Source organism: Notechis scutatus, chromosome Z (assembly GCF_049901735.1).
Source record: "Notechis scutatus isolate UNSWTSFEM ecotype Mainland chromosome Z, rNotScu1.2, whole genome shotgun sequence".
Taxonomy (NCBI): domain Eukaryota; kingdom Metazoa; phylum Chordata; class Lepidosauria; order Squamata; family Elapidae; genus Notechis; species Notechis scutatus.
This window is the reverse complement of record NC_142025.1, coordinates 33,658,305-33,679,663: the sequence shown is the minus strand read 5'-3', so window position 1 is coordinate 33,679,663 and position 21,359 is coordinate 33,658,305. Positions and strand designations below refer to the sequence as shown.

Here is a 21,359-nt window from a genome sequence, read left to right as displayed (position 1 = left end):
CTCTTACTACATTGTGCATGTGCCCGGAAAGTCACTTTGGACAGCAGACACATTGTCACGTTCGCCTATGGACTTTCACATGTCCAAAGCAGAAATGGAGCTGATGGAAAGCACTAACATATATGTGGACTGTGTAGTAGACACCTTGCCTGTTAGCCACACATATATGGAAATCATAAAAGAGCAGTTTCAAGCTGATAGTATTTGCTCTCGAGTCATGAAATTGTGTGCAGATGGATAGCCAGTGCATGCAAAACAGGAACCTGCACTGAGAGGATACTGGCCAGAACGAGCTACACTCACTGTACAAGATGGATTACTACTGAAAGACACTAGGCTTGTCATCCCATCCACCCTGAGGAATGAGGTATTGGAGAGGCTGCATGAAGGACACCAAGGGGTGGTGAAATGCAAAGAACGTGCTCGTCAGTCTGTGTGGTGGCCAGGACTCAGTCAGCAGGTCAGTGAAATGGTGCTCAAATGCAGGACATGTATTCAAGAGCGTCAGAATCCTAAAGAGCCACTCATGACATCTGAGTGCCCTGAAAGACCATGGCAAAAGTTAGGGACTGACATGTTTGTAGTCAGAAGGAAAACATACTTAGTTGTGATAGACTATTTCTCCAGATATGTCGAGATTGCACTGCTATCGAACACTAAGTCAACTGATGTCATTGTCCATTTGAAGTCAATCTTTGCCCGGCATGGGATTCCAGAGGAGTTGAAGTCAGACAATGGACCACAGATTTCTGGCCAAGATTCCTCTCATTTTGCATCCACGTATGGGTTCAAACACATTACCAGCAGTCCAAAGTTTCCACAAAGTAATGGAGAAACTGAACGTGCAGTTCAGACAGTGAAAAGTCTCTTGAAAAAGGCTAGCGACCCTTATCTGGCCCTGCTTGCCTACAGAACTACCCCTCTCCAGAGTGGGTTCAGTCCAGCTCAGCTGCTTAAGAAGCGACGTCTTCATACCACTGTGCTGACTCTTCCCTCTCAGCTAGATCCAGCATTGCCAGATGTTGACCATTTTGCTCGTAAAGAAGAGGAAATTGAATACTGAATACTACAACAGGAGACATCGTGCAAAACCTCTTAGTGATTTGGTACCAGGAGAGCATGTATGGGTCACTGATACAAAAGAATCTGGGACTGTGCTGCAGAATCACATGAGTCCAAGGTCATATCTGGTGGATGTACCTAAAGGTGTGGTGAGATGCAATCGTCAGCTTACACACACATGCAAGTGAAGGAGGAGCGGTGGAGCAGCAGCAGTTGCCAGAGACAAACAGTGAACAAGTTTCTACATCACCTGGGAAAATACTTAAAAACTTTCCTAGTGTGATAGCTACCCCAAGGACAAGGTCTGGGAGAGCTATAGTTAAACCAGAGAGACTGAATCTCTGAGCTGAGAAAGTGAAAAAGAGTTAATGTTGATGTGTAGTTCAGTAAGAAATATGAGATGCAGAACAGTTTAAACACAGTTAGGTGTATTGGATTAGTAAATAGTTATATGATAACATTTTCTTCCCTACAGGATTTAGATAGGAACAGACCTTCAACAAAAGAGGCAGAATAATCCTCTAAGGTCTGGTGAGACAAAGGTAGTCTACCCTTTGTTCTCTAGAAAAGCGAGATGTGGTGTAGGGTAAATGGAACCTGTTGATGTTTAACTGTGAAGGGGAACCAATGTTAGACAGAGTAGTGAGGGACATATTTTGAGGTGACACAGTATAAAAGAACTGGAAGGGAGGAGTTAAGAAAAATAAAGCAGTTTGTGTGCAGTGAACTCACGTGTTAGGAGTATTATTACAAAATACAACAGATTGCATCTAATGTTATTTATTATTTTGTTTATTAATTCAAGTATATATTTTCCTACTGAAATAAATATTCAGATCAGTTGTTCCTTTACAAAAACACTCTCCAATATTGTTACTGAAAAGGAAGGAGGAAAATAAACATCAGAATGAACTTCCAATAAAAAAATATGAGTGCCAATATTATCCCTGAGATCTATTGTTCGGAATGGGCTGAAAATGGGGGGAGGGGGGCACAGAGGCCGAAAATGGGTTGTGCAGAGGCTGAAAATGGGATGCAGAGGCCGAAAATGGAGCGCGCGGAGGCAATAGGCTACAGCAATTCCTGCAGCCTGAAACAGCTGATTGTTGGGAGGCCAGTCCAACCAATCCTCAGCTACTTGTGCTAATCAGGCTGTCCTGAAGCTGACCAGGCTGTTGGCTGTTTGCTGCAAGGAGGCAAATTGCTGGGAGGTAGAGGCGGAAGGGTGGGAGCTGGTGGTGGGCGGGGCTTCAGCAATATTTGCTGTATAAGACATTTCCACCCACTTTTTGGGAGGGAGTGCGTCCTACTTTCCATACTTAAAGTTAATAGTTATAGCTATTCTTTTAATAATAAACCTATTTCTTCTAACGCTGAGCCTAATTTTCCAAACTGGTTTGCCTAAGGACCTTTATACACTGCTCAAAAAAATAAAGGGAACATTTAAACAACACAATGTAACTCCAAGTCAATCACACTTCTGTGAAATCAAACTGTCCACTTAGGTAGCAACACTGATTGACAATCAATTTCACATGCTGTTGTGCAAATGGAATAGACAACAGGTGGAAAGCATAGGCAGTTAGCAAGACATCCCCAATAAAGGAGGGGTTCTGCAGGTGGTGACCACAGACCACTTCTCAGTTGCTATGCTTTCTGGTTGATGGTTTGGTCACTTTTGAATGTTGGCAGTGCTTTCACTCTAGTGGTAGCATGAGACGGAGTCTACAACCCACGCAAGTGGCTCAGGTAGTGTAGCTCATCCAGGATGGCACATCAATGCGAGCTGTGGCAAGAAGGTTTGCTGTGTCTGTCAGCGTAGTGTCCAGAGCATGGAGGCGCTACCAGGAGACAGGCCAGTACATCAGGAGATGTGGAGAAAGCCGTAGGAGGGCAACAACCCAGCATCAGGACTGCTACCTCCGCCTCTGTGCAAGGAGGGACAGGAGGAGCACTGCCAGAACCCTGCAAAATGACCTTAAGCGGGCCACAAATGTGCATGTGGCTGTTCAAATGGTAAGAAACAGATTCCATGAGGGTGGTATGAGGGCCCAACGTCCACAGGTGGGGGTTGTGCTTACAGCCCAACACCGTGCAGGACGTTTGGCATTTGCCAGAGAATACCAAGATTGGCAAATTTGCCACTGATGCCCTGTGCTCTTCACAGATGAAAGGAAGTTCACACTGAGCACATGTGACAGATGTGACAGGGTCTGGAGATGCCGTGGAGAACGTTCTACTGCCTGCAACATCCTCCAGCATGACCTGTTTTGGCAGTGGGTCAGTAATGGTGTGGGGTGGCATTTCTTTAGGGGGCCGCACAACCCTCCATGTGCTCGCCAGAGGTAGCCTGACTGCCATTAGGTACCGAGATGAGATCCTCAGACCTCTTGTGAGACCATATGCTGGTGCAGTTGGCCCTGGGTTCCTCCTAATGCAAGACAATGCTAGACTTCATGTGGCTGGAATGTGTCAGCAGTTCCTGCAAGACGAAGGCATTGATGCTATGGATTGGCCCACCCGTTCCCCAGACCTGAATCCAATTGAGCACATCTGAGACATCATGTCTCGCTCCATTCACCAACGCCACGTTGTACCACAGACTGTCCAGTAGTTGGGGGATGCTTTAGTCCAGGTGTGGGAGGAGATCCCTCAGGAGACCATCCAGCACCTAATCAGGAGCATGCCCAGGCATTGTAGGGAGGTCATACAGGCACGTGGAGGCCACACACACTACTGAGCCTCATTTTGACTTGTTTTAAGGACATTACATCAAAGTTGGATCAGCCTGTAGTGTTTTTTTCCACTTTAATTTTGAGTGTAACTCCAAATCCAGACCTCCATGGGTTGCTAAATTTGATTTCTATTGATAATTTTTGTGTGATTTTGTTGTCAGCACATTCAACTATGTAATGAACGAAGTATTTAATAAGAATATTACATTCATTCAGATCTAGGATGTCTAATTTTTGTGTTCCCTTTATTTTTTTGAGCAGTGTACATATAATCATGTATACATGAGCCCATTTTTTTTTAAAAAAATTTTTTTTTAAAGTCTGGCAGTATTTTTGTTTCAGATAAACAAATTCTCCAGCAAATGCCTGCTAAGAATGAAATATCAACACTGTGATTTACAAGAGAATGATAGCTATGCCAAATGCATAGCTATTTAAGTCTTAGATTTGGTATATGATGCCACGTTAACACACTGTCCAAAATTCATGATGGAATTATTGATATTACATACAAAATTCATGATGGAGTTATTGATATTACGTGCTGAATACATCAGATTGGTTCTCTGAAATAATCATGTGGCCAGGACTTAATATACTATATAGCAGGGATCTCGAACCTTGGCAACTTTAAGACTTGTGGACTTCAATTCCCAGCTTTGCTGGCTGACGAATTCTGGGAACTGAAGTCCACAAGTCTTAAAGTTGCCAAGGTTATTTCATGTTCTTCACAAATCTTCACAAATCTAGAAGGTTGTAAACAAAGATTAACATAACTTTGCAATTACCTGTCGACTTCCTTGTTTAGAAGAACAGCTGCTAGTACTTCTTGAAGGTGACAAGGCATTCTGAGACACTCCCAGATTCTTTTCTTCAGTCATGGTTGTAGAACAAAATTCCTCTGAATCAAATTGCTTATAACAGCATCAGAAGGATGGGAAGAAATAGAAGAGAAAAAGCAGAGTCATTTCTTTCCCACATACATTCCAATGGCATTCTTAGCACTCAGTGAAAATTCCTAAGAAAGGAAGGGAAACCCATTATATACATGTCACTTGATAGTCATACAAATACAAGGCAAGAACTGTTTTTCCAGTGAAAAACCCTCAATTGTTTTTCATGAAATTTCAATTTAATCTGGGATACAATATAGCTAAGTCCTCAATTTACAATAATTGAGCCCAAAATTTCTGTTGCTAAGTGAGTTTTAAAGTGAACTTTGCCCCATTTTATGATCTTTCTAGCCACAGTTGTTAAGTAAATCACCAATGTTGTTAAGATAGTAACACAGTTGTTAAGTGAATCTGGCCTCCCCACTTACTTTTATTGTTAGAGGGTCACAAAAGGTGATCACATGAGCTTGGGACGTAGCAAGTATCATAAGTATGAGTCAATTGCCAAATGTCCAAATTTTGATCATGTGACCAGGGAGATGCTGCAATAGTCATAAATGTTAAAAACAATCACAAGCCACTTTTTCAGTGCTGTAACTTATAATGATCACTAAATGAACTTTTTAAGATGAGGATGACCTGTAATAATAACCCTCAAATTTTGAGAAATAATTACAAAGTAGATTTGAAGAAGCTGTAAAACTATATTTCAATGGAAAATTTTATGCTGTCATAATTTTATTTCTTTATTTGAAGACATAAAAAGAAAAACTGTGGGAACCAGAACATATAATTATGAGGGAGATGATTCTTCCTAATATTACAAGTAGCCTTCCTGAAGATATTCCTCTTCAGATGGTTTTATTAATAATCACTCTTGTTTCCTATGAATGTTCTGTGGTCTATCTAATTAGATGAAATCAAGACAAGTCAGGTTTTGTGATTACAAGGACAATTAAGGTCAAACTATCAATAGCAATAAGCCTAGGTCCTTTATCCATTCTTTTTTTTGTTTTCTCTCTCTCTCATTTTTTCTAATCTATCATCACCTTATTAAATTATATGAGCTTCTGTTTGCTGAACATTGCCTCACGTCAGTTTTTATTCTTCCACAAAACTGATAGGTTCTTCTTGGAGTTTCTCCACAATTCAAAGCATCTATTTTCTTTTTCTCACATTTTTTATGATATTGTACTGTTACAGTTATACATTGACATTGAAAATATATTTGCTATCATGATTACCTTCTTTTCTAATACTGATCTCTTTATTTTTCTACTGCCATCCCTACCCTATGCCAGAGCTTAAGAAAGCAAATCTACTACCACTTTCATTTCTTTGCCGCCATTTATACTTTTATTCAGTATGGGGACTGAAATTACTTCTGTCTTAACATTTAACATTCACCTGAATTTTCTCTTTCCATTCTTACTTTCATAATCAGATATTCTAAGTTGTAATTACTTTCAGCTAACAGAATATTACCTGTTTGTTCCTCCAATTATGATTTCATTTGTCACCTCTTCCTATTCTGCCAGCCTTATATTGGTTGCCAATTATAGTGACAATATGGTAATCGTCCATCCATCTCTGGCTTTTCTGCAACTTGCATGTTCATTTGACTTTTATTCCTTAATATATGTAGATATTCTTTTTTGTAACAGTTTAATGAAAAACTTACAGAAGGAATCAGTACAATAATTTAATAATTTGTATAGTTTTTTCATGTCTTTTGTTTGATATATACTGTATACCAATCCTTTCCTATCTTTGGGTCATGTAGTCTTATTCGAAAAACTTATAGTTATTAACACTTTAATTGTTTCTTCTTGTGCAACTTTTTCATTAAAATGCTAATTAACCATTTATGCATTTACATTTACTGAATCTTAAATCTATGGAATAACATGAGAGCATTAAAGTGTCATAGTGAATGGTGAATAATTCATTCAGATAAACTTCATACAGATATGTGTGCATAAACGCATGTGCACATATGCACACATACATATACAGTCATAAAATATCAGATCTGTTGCCTTATAAGATTGAATGTTTCAGTTTACATTTACTATTGAGTTTGGTAGGAAAACAGTAATAGAAGCCAAGTATTGCAGTCTATACCTGAAACAGAAACTTTGCTAGCAGACCCTTCTGAGAAATTATGTGAACTATAATAGCATAACCATGGAAACAGGTTCTTGTATAGGTTATTGTATACAGTATTTAAAAAAGAAATACATTTCACAACTCAAACAGGAAAGAGTTTTGATAATGTACTATCACACATACACACACACACACACACACACACACACACACATATAAAAGCCTCTGTGGCGCAATGGTTAGGGTGCAATACTGCAAGCTACTTCTGCAGCCAGCTGCCTACAATTTGGCAGTTCAAATCCCACCAGGCTCAAGGTTGACTCAGCCTTCCATCCTTCTGAGGTGGGTAAAATGAGAACCCAAATTGTTGGGGGCAATATGCTGATTCTGTAAACCGCTTAGAGAGGGCTGTAAAGAACAATGAAGCGGTATGTAAGTCTAAGTGCTATTGCTATATCAAAAGGAATCTAAGGTACAGTGGGAATTTCCAAATAGATGTTTTGAAACATTTTAGATTCTGAGCCTATTAGTCTAATTTGTTTGAGGGAACAGAATAAAAGCTGTTATTTTACTATTTTATTTGCTGTGATTGATTGGATACCACAACAAAACAAATTTCAAGTTTTAGAATTTTCTTTTAAAATTACAACATTCTAGGAAGCTCCCGCTGGAGTTCAGCTGCAGTTACCCACAAAAGGGAGTTCTTGTCTTACTTCACTGTCTAGTTATATAAAATAGTGATTCAAATTCTCATATCTTTCTATAAATTCTTTTCAACTGGTCATGAACTAACATCTGATTCATTAAAATTGATTTTCTTTAATTGCTGGAATTATTATCTTTCATTTGCACAACTGAAATGGAGAATATTTTCTGTTGGGCATCTGTAGTTTTAAACTTATTTTCTTTGATTATCCCAATTTATCTTTCCTATTTATCTTCCATAATAAATGAGAATATACTTATACCAAGTAGGAAATCCTGCAACATCTACTAATATGTTACTTGAATGAAAACATGCACATACACACAAAGAAAACTCAATAATGTTTTAACTTGTCTGTTAGGCTTGCAATACAGTAGTAAATAAAGAACATCTTAATGACATACAATATTTGTAGGTCAGCACCCAGTAAAACTAATTTGTATGTATAATGACCCACTGAGTGCCTCATCATTGCTCTAGATTCCATATCTCCAAGTGCACAAAAAATTCTTTTAAAAATCTAAGTACAGGTACAACCAACCATTTAGTAAGCTTTTGAAATTAGATTGGCACTGAAAAAAGTAATTTATGACCAATTTTCAGAGTTATGCATCCCTGTTGTAGCATCCCAGTGATCACATGATCAAAATTTGAACAGTTGACAACTGCCATGTATTTATGATGGTTGCAGTGTGTTGGACTATGTTTTGCAATGTTCTAACAAGAAAAGTCAAAGGGGAAGCCAGATTCACTTAACAATCATGTTACAAACTTACCAACTTCAAGGATTCTCTTAACAACTATAACAAGAAAGGTAGTAAAATGGGGTGAACTCACTTAACAACTGTCCTGCTTAGCAACAAAATTTTGAACTCAATTGTGCTTACAAGTTGAGGACTACTATCTAGATGAGAATTCATCCAAGTGCAAATGACAAACTTACTTTCAATTAATTGATCAGCTTCTATCATTCTCCAAGTCTTATTTTTATGAACTGATTCTGCTTTTCTAGTTATTCTAAATTAATAAGAATTTGCATCACTGCTTCTGAATATTTAATAATAAAATCAACAACAAAATCAACACTGCCTTTCTGTATTTATAAATTGTTCCTGAAACATGTAAAAATTCTTTAAATCTACTGATAAATTTTGCATAACTAAGAAAGAACATTTTTATTTTGTAAAGAAGTATTAATGTAAATGCTGCTAGGATTTATTCTGCAAGCACAGACAATAGTAAAGAGTCCAATATTAGATCAGGAGTAATTCATAGAAATTTCCCTCCTCAAGGTAGTCCTCAAGTTACAATTGAACCCAAATTTTATGTTGCTAAGTAAAACATTTGTTAAGCAAGTTTGCCCCATTTTACGACCTTTCTTGACATAGTTGTTACGTGAATCATTGCATTTGTTAAGTTAACAGCGCTGTTGTTAAGTGAATCTGGCTTCCCCATTGACTTTGCTTGTCAAAAGATCGCAAAAGGAGATCACATGACCCCAGGACATTTGGAGCGTTATAAATATGAAACAGTAGCCCAGTACCTGAATTTTGATCATGTGACTATAGGGATGCTGCAATGGTCTTAAGTGTGAAAAATGGTCATAAGTCACTTTTTCAGAGCCATTGTAACTTTGAATGGTCACTAAATGAACTGTTGCAAGTCGAGGATTATCTGTAAACTTTCAGCTGTGATCGGAGATATGTTTTATATTTTAGTTTACTATTAGCTTGGTCTAGGATGCTCAGTTTCTCAACTGGAACTATGGCTGAGTCTGTCTGTGTGTTGGGAGCTTAAGAAGTTTCCATTACGCTTCTGATTGCTAGTTTCTGTCTGTCTTCCCTACATAGTGGCTGTTATAGTCCTTACACTGAATATTATAGATGCGGAGTGTACATCAGTATTTAGATTAAACTGAATCTAAAAAGAGAAAAAAAGAGGGCCAGTTTGGGTAATGGTTAACATATCAAGCTAGAAACTGGGAGACTGGGAGTTCTAGTCCTACCTTTGATATGAAGCCAGATGGGTGACTTTGGGCCAGTCACTTTCTCACAGACCTAAGAAGGCAGCAATGGCAAACCACTTACAAAATACCTTGCCAAGAAAGGCGCAGGGACATGTCCAGGCAAGATCCAAGAAACAAACAAGATTGAGCCACAGGAATTAAAAAAAAATACTAGGCAATTCCTGGAAATTTGACATTTAGGCAAATCAGACATAATAGACACATAGAGGTAAACCATATTTGCACACCCTTCAAAAATGACAATAAAAAAGATAAGAAAGAAATGGAAAGGACCAGAACATGTACTTTCCATCAGCCAACATGGAGATAAACAAATATTAACATTAGACAAATAATAGAGCAGAAAACAAAACCCTAATCAAGAAAGTAACATGCAGAAAAGCACACCCACACCAGAGTTTGCAAACCAGGTTACTGTATATAACAGGGAGCAAACTAGTGGTGAGAATAATTTTTTTTTACTATCGGTTCTGTGGGCGTGGCTTGGTGGGCATGGCAGGGGAAGGATACTGTAAAATCTCTAGTCAGAGATGATATTTGCCGATTCTCCGAACGACTCAAAATTTCCGCTACTGGTTCTCCCAAACTGGTCAGAACCTGCTGAATATCACTTCTGGAGCAAACCCTACATCCACCAGCATGGATGATATTACCTATCAGGTAGTGAAATGTCTGCAAACAAACAAGTAAGTAAGTAAGTCAGAGAGCACCAATATAATCCTTTGCTATATATATTCTCTTCTACTGGAGTGGGAGTATGAGAGTGTAATTCGTCAATAATTTCAAGGAGACACTATAGTATTCTGGAATCTCTTTGCCGTCACGGAAACAGAATCTGATTTCTACAATCTGTTACACTATTTTTTACATAGCAACGAGGTGATTTTACTCCCAATTCCACATTCATCCTCTTGGAATGCAATATTAGAAAAAGTGAGCAGCAGAGTTGCCATGGAGCATTTATACATTTTTGCTGTTGCTTAGCACTTTCTATGGTTCTTTATAAATTATGGCTCATCTCTAACCTAGTAGTTATCCATTTTATTTTTAGAATATACAAAACAGTGCCTATAAATACTACCTACTTTATCATTCAAGCAATTCTTCCCTAACCACTACCAAAAAGAAAAAGAAAACAAGTTCATTTTCTATTATTGTCTGTGCACGTATTTTAAGTCCTTAGCACAAAATTTTTCACTATACTGAAACAATAGACTTCTGGTGTGATCCACATGACAACCACAAAACTATTTTGTTCAAAGATTTTGACTTAAGATCCAATCAGGAAAATGTAACAAAAAAAATCCGTGACTTCCCCCCTATTTAAAGCAAGAGAAATTGAACTGAATAAAGTACAAAAGATAAGGGATTTTTCAAATCATGTAAATCTTTAAGATTTCACATTAGTCCTAATCCAGGATCAATTCAGCATCCTATTTTCATAGCAAATTTAGTGAGAGGCAGCATTTTAACACTTTATGATTGGAAGAATGGAGTCTAGTTCTTACATCATTCAAGATTATTTGAATGTATTTTTTTTAAAACCACATTTTAGCTTCTTGGATTCGTCTTTTGTATTAATTTACATTTAGCATCATTTTTGAAGACTTTTGAAAGTTGTTTAGAAACTATGGCTAGTTCTGAATAGCTCTGATTACTAACAAGAACTGAGAAATCTAAAACATTATAACTGTATTACAATTGCACTGTATCTCATTTGGCTCCTTGGCACAATTCTAAGTGCTCTTCTTTATTTTTCAAGCTGTTTATTACCGTATTTGCCGGCGTATAAGACGACTGGGCGTATAAGACGACCCCCCAACATTTCCACTCAAAATATAGAGTTTGTTATATACTCGCCGTATAAGACTACCCCCTCTTCCACACACCTTCCACTTTTGCACTTTTTTTTTTTTTGGCACTTTTCTGCTTTGGACAATTTTGAAATGAGCTAATCCAATTTTGAACCAAGAATATGCAAATAGCTATGGAGTTTAGAAATGAGTTTTAAAAATATTTTTCATTGCTTACCATTAAGCGTAAAATATGTTGTAAATAAAATGAGAACACAGGAAACATTCTCTTCTCAATACAGCTGATCTCTCTCTCTCTCTCTCTCTCTCTCACACACACACACCAAAAACCCGGACACTGAAAAGGCTGCCAAGGAACAGTATATTCAATGCCTTCTCTTTAATCAAGAAACAAGGAATTCCTTAGAATCTTTTTTTTCCCCAAGTGGCCCTCTTTAAAAAAAAAATATGGAGGTAACACTTTCATTCAAAAAGTCTTCCAGTATCTGGAGTCGCTCAGACATATTGAAGTGAGGCAGGAGAGTAAGTGAAATTTGAAATGATCCAGCTACCGTTTTCTTCCCCTCCCGCCCGAAGGCCATTATCTCCACGTCCAAAACGAACGAGGGAGGCAAAGAAGCCAAACACGCTAAAAGGATCTCTTTATTTTCCTACACAAGGTCACACCTACTTTTCCGCATTCAAAGGACAACCTCTCCTCACCACCACCACACACACACACACACCCCAATACCCGCAAACAATGTTCTGGGCATTAATCACCATTGCTACATTAACCTGGTAAATTTATACCCTGCCTCCCCCACTGTTGCTTTGACGGCAGGATTTCACACAGCGGGCGCTCGCTCGCTCTCTTCTCCGCTCTCCCACCGTTCGCACATGTTGGAAGCACCGTAAAACCTGATAACCCACCCGGGGCTCCCCATCCTTAACCTACAGCCGCGCGCACACACACACACACACACCCGCCCCCCAGCCTCCCTCCCGGCTGCAACTCAAGCTCGAAGTGGGAGTCGGAGTCCTCCCGGCGTATAAGACGACCCCCCACTTGGAGGCATATTTTTCAGGGCAAAAAAGTCGTCTTATACGCCGGCAAATACGGTACTCTGTTTATTACTCTAGTCTGGTCTACATTCTCCTTTATATATATCTGCCATACAAGAGAGACAACTTAGGAACAGGACTTTCTCAACAGTGGTGGAATCTGAAGTTTAGAATGCCACCCTAGTCAGTTTCATTCTTTAGCAAGGAAAGACTGCTTCAAATAATTCAATATAAATTTTATGTATTAAAATTTTTAAATTATGTAAGAATTTAAAGTTCTGGAAGTGAAGTAACGCCTATTGCCAGTTTACCAACCATGATCTATGAGAGTATTTGTCAAAAGTGCTGTGAGGTAACAACCTCCCCCAGAAACCTACTACTTTCTAAACTCATTAAAAGCAGTATATTTTTCAAAGTGAAGTTAAATTGAATTGAATACCTCAATAATTGAATATCTCAATTACTGCATATTTATTATTAAAGCTTGAATGCTCTCTTGACTGAGAGAAGAGAGACATGGAGATTTTTCTCACAAGACCAGGTATTCACACCAGTGTTCATCAGAATAATGAGTCTCTGCTGTACTTAGATTATCTGCATAGACCTTTAATCAAGTATGTTTCCTCAAAATATATCAATAGCTGCCTCTCATCTCTTGCATTAAAAACTTGCTTTGAAAAATATATTTTGTACCCTTTACTGCTCATGAATAAAGCAACCAGCTCTTTCTTTTATTCAGTAGTTACGGTTAGTTGTATTGCTGCAGCCTATGAATATTTTATAGTCTGCTGTCCTTCCTCTTTAGTCTGAAAGGGATGAAAACTCAGGTTGCATTACTTCTCAAAAATAATTAGATTTGGGAAATCCCTACAGGGACAAGATGATAGACTGATTTGTTTACAAATCAATTAATCTTGTTATTCTCAGCAAGTTGCATACATGGGCAAGAGAAGCAATGCAATGATTCTGAACCGAGTCATGGAATCATAAATATAGGAAAGGTAAGCTATTTGTGGGTGAGGCAAATAAGAACAAGAGTCGGATAAGGGGTTAAGTACTGCTTCTGTTGAGAAAGCTGCTTTATATTTTTTTTTTAAAAAAGCAAAGGTAGTATTGAAACAAGCCAGCAATTTTTGGAATCATGCCCCCTCTTCCCCTAGTTGTGCACAGGCTTGCAAGGAGAGGAGACAGGGCAATACATTCTCAATGAATCTATGGACAAGCAGCATAAAAGAGTCTCTCTCTCTCCCTCCCTCCCTCTCCCTCTCTCTCCCTCCCTCCCTCCCTCTCCCTCCCTCCCTCTAGAGGGTTTTTGGAAGAATAAGATTCCTACACTTATCATACCACAAAACCAGAAGAAGATATATATTACCCCTAAACAGGAAGCTTGGGGAATGCCCTCAATTTCTAATTACCCATATTTCCCTATTTATTTCTTAACTACAAAATTACGTTTGACAGGTTTGGAAAGAGACAATGCCTTAAGCTATGATTCAGTATTAATGTAGCGACTTGATTATTGTTATGGCTCTGAAGTTAAACCTGTAAGGATAAGCTGTGGCATCCATGAAAGTGACGTTTTTATATATGTAGACATAAGTCTTGTTGTATCTTACCTAACTGAGATATGGATCACATGATTGCAGCTCTTCCCTTTCAGTTTCAATTTTTTCCCTTCTATAGTACTACAGATTAAGAGTAATATTGTAGATGGGATCAGTGATTCTCAATCTATCGTCTCCGGGCCCCGGGGGGGGGGCGCAATGTCACCACAGAGGGTTTATGAAGGCTTGAAGAAATTTAAATCTTGAGCTAAGTCTTGGGGTCCATGACTATGGTCCATGGCTACAAAAGGTATTTAAAGGGGGTCCGTGATGAAGGAAAAGTTGAGAACCACTGAAATAGATTGTTAGTTATTAACAGCATACTGTGACACTAAAATACCCCTTTCATAGCATTTTACAAAGAAGGCTAACTGGAAAATAGGAAACAAAAGAATAACAGAAGGAGAATGAAATGAAAAACAGAATGGAAATAATTTCTGCTCTACTTAATGGGGTTAATTTCAAACATTTTAACAGTAGCATCAAGCCTTGTGTGGCAAGTTAAAGAGTTACACTCTAAAACAGTGGTGGCTTACCTTTTTGGGCTCCTGTGCCAAAAATTGTGTGCGCGCTTGTGCTCAAGCACTTGTGTGCCAGCACCCAGAAGGCAATGTGCCCACCCTGTGCATGTGTGCGCAATCCCCCCCTTGCCACCCCCTTATCTGCACTGCGCCTCACAGCTGATTTTCAACCAGTTTGAGGCCTTTTCTGGCCTCCCAGAGGCTTGAGGAAAGCTTCTGCAGGCTTTTCAGGACAAATAATAGGCCCGTTTCATCACTTCCGATATTTCCAGAAATACAGGAAGTGATGAAATGGGCCTATTATTCATCCTGAAAGGCCTGCAAAGGCTTTCCTTTCCTCAAGCCTCTGGGAGGCCAAAAAAGGCCTCAAAGCAGTTGAAAATCAGCTGTGAGGCACTGCACATGTGCAGTGAAGTAAGTCTGCCTGTGGCTCGTGTGCTGGCACAAATGGCTCTGCATGTCACCTGTGGCACGCGTGCCATAGGTTTGCCATCACGGCTCTAAAAAGTCATTGATCAGCCACTTTGCACTCTAGTGGTTAAGGCTAGAGACCAGGACACTGTGAGTTCTAGTCCTACCTTATGCATGAAAGCTGGCTGGGGGATTTTGGGCCAGTCATTCTCAATTTATCTCCCAGGGTAATTGTGGTGGGGAAAATAGGAGGATGAAGGAATATTGTGTTATGTTCCCTGGTGGGATATAAATAAACAAAATCCTTTGGGGAAAGGATTTTCAGTCACCATTTTGCCCTTTCTCTCAAAGTGGAAAAAAAAACTTTAAGTGCTTCTTTATCATCCCCTACAATGGAAATTCTTAGCAATAAAGTGTAGTTTTTATAATCCCATTCCAGTAATTATACTCAAGTAACAAGACAAAATATTATGTACCCTTACAACACATTTAAAAGGTATGTTTTCAGTAATTTACTGACATGAAACTGTCAGCTCAAAAGTGTTCTGAGCAGCTCCTCAAAGAAACCATTGCAAAGTTATTTTGACTGATAGTTCTTCACTCTCAAATACAGGAATTCTATTGTGCAACTACTTTTCCTGTGGAACTCAGTCCTTTTAAAACAACTTACACAAGCAGTAACAGAATTATCTTTTGTATGTAATTCATCAACAGAATATGACTTAAGCAGAGGAAGAGGTTAATGTCTCATGAGCATGATGTCAACTCATAAAATATTTCTATGGTCATTTTAGAGTTCCCAACAGAAAGGGAGGGGGGAAAGGGGTTTAAAAGAACAGTGCGGCAGCTTGGAAATCAAAAGTGCATTCCATACATAGTTTTTCAGAGATAGTAATTAGGTGACTGTTTCTGGCTCGCAAAAAATTAACTGGAGAACATGATTGATGACTCTTGGCTATGGATGGTCTCATTGGAGAATATGAATTATAATACACCCAGGAGGTGAGGGAAAACCAGGGTCAAGGGTGACAATGAATTATGTGCCTCAGAGTTGGCTACACCCAGGCAGTGCCTGACATGTTAACTCCCAATAAATCCTTTGAAGTTTTGGAAGTTTGGCTCGAGCCAGGATAACTGCTGGAATTCTGACACATGAAATGTAAATTAAGGTCAGGTTTAATTTTACTCTCTTGTTATATCAATAGCAAATATGGCGACTCCACTATGAGTCTTGGATGTAAAACTAGTCTCTAAAACTTTATTGTTATGTCAGGTTTTAATTCACTGATTTCTGGAAAGAAATAAGAGCCAGTTTGGCCTGTGTTTAAGACACCAGATTAGAAACCAGGAGATGGGAGTTCTGGTCTCACCTTATCCATAAAAGCTAGCTGGGCGACCTTGGGCCAGTCATTCTTTCTCAGCCAAGAAATAATTTTAATGAATTGCCCACACAAAGTGCAACAACCTAGTGATTCCCCAATAATCATTTAAAGAACAAAAGTTTAAAACCCATTAAAACCCTTAAAATTCTCTATACATTGAGAAAAAAAATAGTGTGGCTCTGGCTATAAAAAGTTAGCTTTTTATAAAAAGTTTTCTTTTCCTACCTTCCCTGACCACCTGCAATGCCCTCTGAAGTAGTCCAAACCATGAAACAAAAAAATTCTACTACTTGTATTAAAGTTACAGTAACAGAATAAGGCAAGTCTGAATACACCTTTCCCTTTTCTCACTTAACTTAAAAAACACCCTCAAAGTATGCTTTCTCAAATTACATTCCAGCTTTGGGCTCTGATTCTCTTACCTAACTATTGTCTTAGCTATGGATCTACCTCCTGTTCCTCAAAGTTATTCTTATAGCTCATTACATCTAGGTATTAGTATATGCAAACATTATTCAGATAACATGGAAGAAATTAAAAGTTTGTTCTCCAATTTATTGGTGATAAATCATTTCAAAATAAATGCTAGAAAGTTACATCTAAGAAATAAAGCAAGTTTTGCAGTGGAAATATCTGCTGTATCTCCAATTGCAACCTTGGCCACCTTGTTACAAAACCATGGCCACCTTGTTACAAAATTATCTGGCCATAAGATATACATGGGAGACATATTAGAAACCAGGAGTCAGGAGTTCTAGTCCCACTTCAACCATAAAAGCCAGTTGGATGACCATGGGCCAGTAATTTTCTCTTAGCCCAACTCATCTCACAGGTTGCTGTTGTGTGGAAAAATTGGAGGAAGGCATATTATGTATGTTTGCCAGCTTGAGTTACTTAAAAGGAATAAAGGTGATAAAAATCTAATAAATAAATAAATTGATAGGGGATCCACCAATCAGGAATAACAAAAGCAACCAATAAGCCATTTCCAGTGAGAATTGAGCTGTTTTTATTATCATATAATACTGAATGACGTGAATATTATAACTATTGGATAATATGTTACTGTATATTTCTATTTTAGCAGTCAGTTTCCTTATAGTTTTTTCTAACCATGAGAAGGATTGATTTGATCGCAGTAGGGTTAATGAAATGTTGTTTTTCTTTCTTCTAAAAACTCTTGGGCATGGCACATTCACATATACAAAGAAGGAAACGAGTTGTGTTTGAAGTATGAAATGAACATATATTCAATTGGGTGGGAGCTGAAGGGAAAACTGGGATCAGATTCTTTGCAGCATTTAGTTCTTTGTCCCAGGCCCACTGATTTTAAAATATGGAAGATATTTGAGCTCCTTTTCTATCCCAAGATTTTGCTGATGTAAGAACAGCAAAAGCCACCAGACACATCACAGCAAGCAATGAACTAGTTTACGGAACAAAATGGTTTGAAATATCCAAAGGAAATGCAATCAAAATTACTTAACCCCAAATTCATCTTCCAGCAAAGGTGACTCACTGCACTCTTGAGAAAATGTGGCAATGTGCTACTATCTGGAACAAATGTGTATGCTCTGATTTTGAGTGCTGAAAAACAACTCAAATTCAACATACCGAAATAAAGGACACTCTTCCAAAAGGAATGACAGCTGAAAATTGCAGCAAGAAGCAATGGAGAATCATCTTGTTTTGATTCTGCTCTTCTTACTGCTTTACTCCCCCCCCCTTCCATTTTAACTCTTGGTTAAAGACAGTAGAAATTCCATCACAGCAGTGAGCTGTATTTCCTTCAGTCTGAAATGAGAACTACCATTTTAAAACTGAATGTGAAGGTTTTCAATGGAAATTATATCTTCAGATTTCTATTGTGACCATCCTTTTCTTGAGTATGATATCCCCTCATCTATAAACATGTGTACCAGATTGCAGTTCTTTTTGGAAACTGCAGCCTTATGTTCATCAAGCAAGAGTAGCTAATTTGGCTTTGCATTGCAACTTTCCTAATTCTTGGTCAATTTACCTAGGATATTTTTGAACTTGAAAGACTATAAAGTCATATCACATCTAATGAGGAGCATGCATCTGTGGATGAAACCCTGTTCTATAGATATAAACGTTGGGTTCTAGGTGTTCCTCTTCAGAGTTTTTAATCTTATGGTAGGATAAAACTATTTTACAAAATGGCTTTTATCCTACATTTGTTTTTAAGCAGACAAAAAACAAAGAGGTTGCAGTTACATTATGGAATACTTCCCACAAACCTCTGCACAAAATAGTTTATCCACCAGAAACATTATATAAATCAAATTATATCTGGCTCCAGATTGGCAGCACACACATATTCAACCATATAGTTGAAGTGCAGCAAACATGAAGGGAAGAAAATTTGCAGCTTTATTATCTTATTAGTTTTCCCCAAGTATAATAAACAGCACTCTGCTTTATCAATCTATTTATATGTCAGATGAGTGATGTGGAAAAATAAAAACTGAATCCAACTTCATGTTCTCAATGAGAGATTGTTTTGATTGTTATGCTATCTCTTGTGAAGATGATTTACTGAAAATGAAGTAGACATATGTATATGAAAAAAGATTATGCACCATTATTTTAAAGATTGATGCACAATGGGATTGTCTTTTACAGGAAAGAATATATTGATAACAAAACCTACAATCTTTAATTTCAATTGCAATACTTAATCTAAGCATTCTTATTTAAGGAATTCATGTTGCATCTAGTGTGCTCCAATCCAACTAATCTGCATCAATACTTTCAGCCTTCCATTCTGCTATTTTTATGGGCTTTGGGTATCATCGCTCATGGGCAGAAATATTCTTTTTTGTATAGTACACAACTTGCTACAATGGAACTTGTAGCAGCTTGAAAAGGGTTTGTTCATTCCTTCCAAGTGAACTTTAAGATAAAGGTTCCCCTCACACATACGTGCTAGTTGTTTCCGGTTCTGGGGGGTGGTGCTCATCTCAGTTATAAAGCCGAAGAGCCAATGCTGTCTGAAGATGTCTTTGTGGTCATGTGGCCAGCATGACTAAATGCCGAAGGCGCATGGAAAGCTGTCCCATCAAAGTGGTTCCTATTTTTTTACTTGCATTTTTGCATATTTTCAAACTGCTAGGTTGGCAGAAGCTAGGACAAGTAACAGGAGCTCACTCCGTTACGTGGTGCTAGGGATTCAAACCGCCGAATAATTGCGGACCTTTCTGATCGACAAGCTCAGCATCTTAGCCACTGGGCCACACTCCTATGGATAATAAAATATGCCGCATTTATTTTTACTACTGCTTATATGTAATGTACTTTTATCTAGGACTGTGAAGTTTTAAAGGGTACTTTGCAAAGTAACCTGATCTCCTTTCATTTAGAGTGAAGTGACTCAGCTTCTTCACCTCACTTTCCTTCAAAGTTCCTCAGCTTCTTCCTATACAATTTCAGCTAAAAGGGAAAGCTAAGAGGTGCTTTTTTGACCAATGTTGTGGGAGATGGTAAAGAAAAACATTATCTCGCATTAGCTGAAGTATTTTTACATTGGAAAGCTTTGGTGTATGCTGAGCATATGTCTTCAGTAGAGTTTCAAAAGCAGCCATCTTGGAGCCTTATCTGGACTGCTCCCCAAAGAAATCTCACAGCAACCTCAAACTGCCCAGTCTGAAGCCACTTTAGCATTTTGAAGGTATTTCAGGTAAGCTTGTGTACTGAGAAATCCCAATGCCACTGAGCCTAAAAGCCTTTCAGTTAGAATTATAGTGGATAGTGAGAAGTTTCTCAACAGGCCTGGTGGTCTAGTGATGAAGGTGCTTGCCTCCCACTCAGAAAGTTGAGTTCAATCCTAGGTAGCAGATATTTCTCTCCTAGAGTGCAAAGAGAAAAAAAATCTGCTTTGAACTCTGCGAAGGCATCAGGAAGGGCATCCGGCCAATACAGGGTCATAAAAAAAATTGAGGAGTTTCTCCTAAGCATTGGACCAAATTATTTAGATACTGCTTGCTCATCTAAGATAGAGGTGTCAAACTCGCCACATCATGTTGTTGTCACATGACATATTGTGACATTGTTCCCCTTCACTAAATGGGGAACGGGTGTGGCCAGTGCATGATGTATCTGGCCCATGGGCCACGAGTTTGACACCCCTGATCTAAGGCAACTGGGTAGCCTCTTTGCTTCAGAAAAAGTAATTACAGACCAATTTTCAACCAGATTTAGAGGAAACTTTTGTTTTTGTTTTTAAGGTAAATAGTGATGTTGAAGAGCAGCACATAAAAGATAGAAACAAATGAAAAATACAATTAAGAAATAATCATAGTTGGGTTTTTTTATTCCAGACTCACATATGGAGTGCTTAATATCAAACCTGAAGGAGATTTCTGGGGAACACAGAAGTCATTATATCTTAACAATTAGCTGATTATAAAAAGCTATTTTATTTGTGATTTTTTTTTCCAAAAGGTAATATAGTTACACATATTTTTATATATTTATGAAATGAAAACAAACTTTCAGAATCTATATACCTAATGAAATAATCAACGATGCAATATTGGCATAGTAAAGACCTAGCAGTTATTTAACAGATACACTTAGGGAAAAGATGAAAATGTTTCTTTCGTTGCCCCTCATGATTTCTAACGATATGTTTAACTATATCTGTTGCCCCAAATGAGTCCTGTTATGCAATGTAGGTTGCCTATAATCTTTGTTTTGGTGAGATACTATATAAAGTGTTGAATTGGAGCTAACCTACCAACCATTCTACCTTACTAACAGCTATATTGTACCTGTGATGTATGTACACAGAAATTTCTGCTGGTGAATGAAGCAGTGTGGTAAAGTCATTCCACTTTAAGAAGGGTTCTTCAAATACCTACAATGGCTATATTAAGCAGCTACAATCAGTCTATGTTAAAGCATGTACATTGAATTTTCTTTTGATTCCCTGAATTTTTCATAATCAAGTACACATACAAAAAAGCATTATATTCTATATTACACTTTTCATAATATAAATGTTTTATTTGCAATTTTTATGAAGCAATT

The 21,359-nt window shown here is 38.1% G+C and overlaps 2 protein-coding genes across 16 annotated transcripts in view; one reads left to right on the top strand and one right to left on the bottom strand.

Annotated features, from left to right (window-relative positions):
* The window catches only part of PALS2 (protein associated with LIN7 2, MAGUK p55 family member), a 249,156-nt gene that overhangs the window by 177,962 nt on the left and 49,835 nt on the right, over positions 1-21,359 (top strand). The window lies entirely within an intron of this gene.
* Positions 1-21,359, bottom strand: part of OSBPL3 (oxysterol binding protein like 3) — a 110,816-nt gene that overhangs the window by 63,644 nt on the left and 25,813 nt on the right. For all 14 annotated transcript variants that reach the window (XM_087945365.1, XM_026673624.2, XM_087945371.1 and 11 more), the window contains one exon: positions 4,586-4,711. In XM_087945365.1, coding sequence (XP_087801491.1) covers positions 4,586-4,678 — 93 coding nt within the window. In that variant the 5' untranslated portion in view covers positions 4,679-4,711. The remainder of the gene's footprint in view (positions 1-4,585; positions 4,712-21,359) is intronic.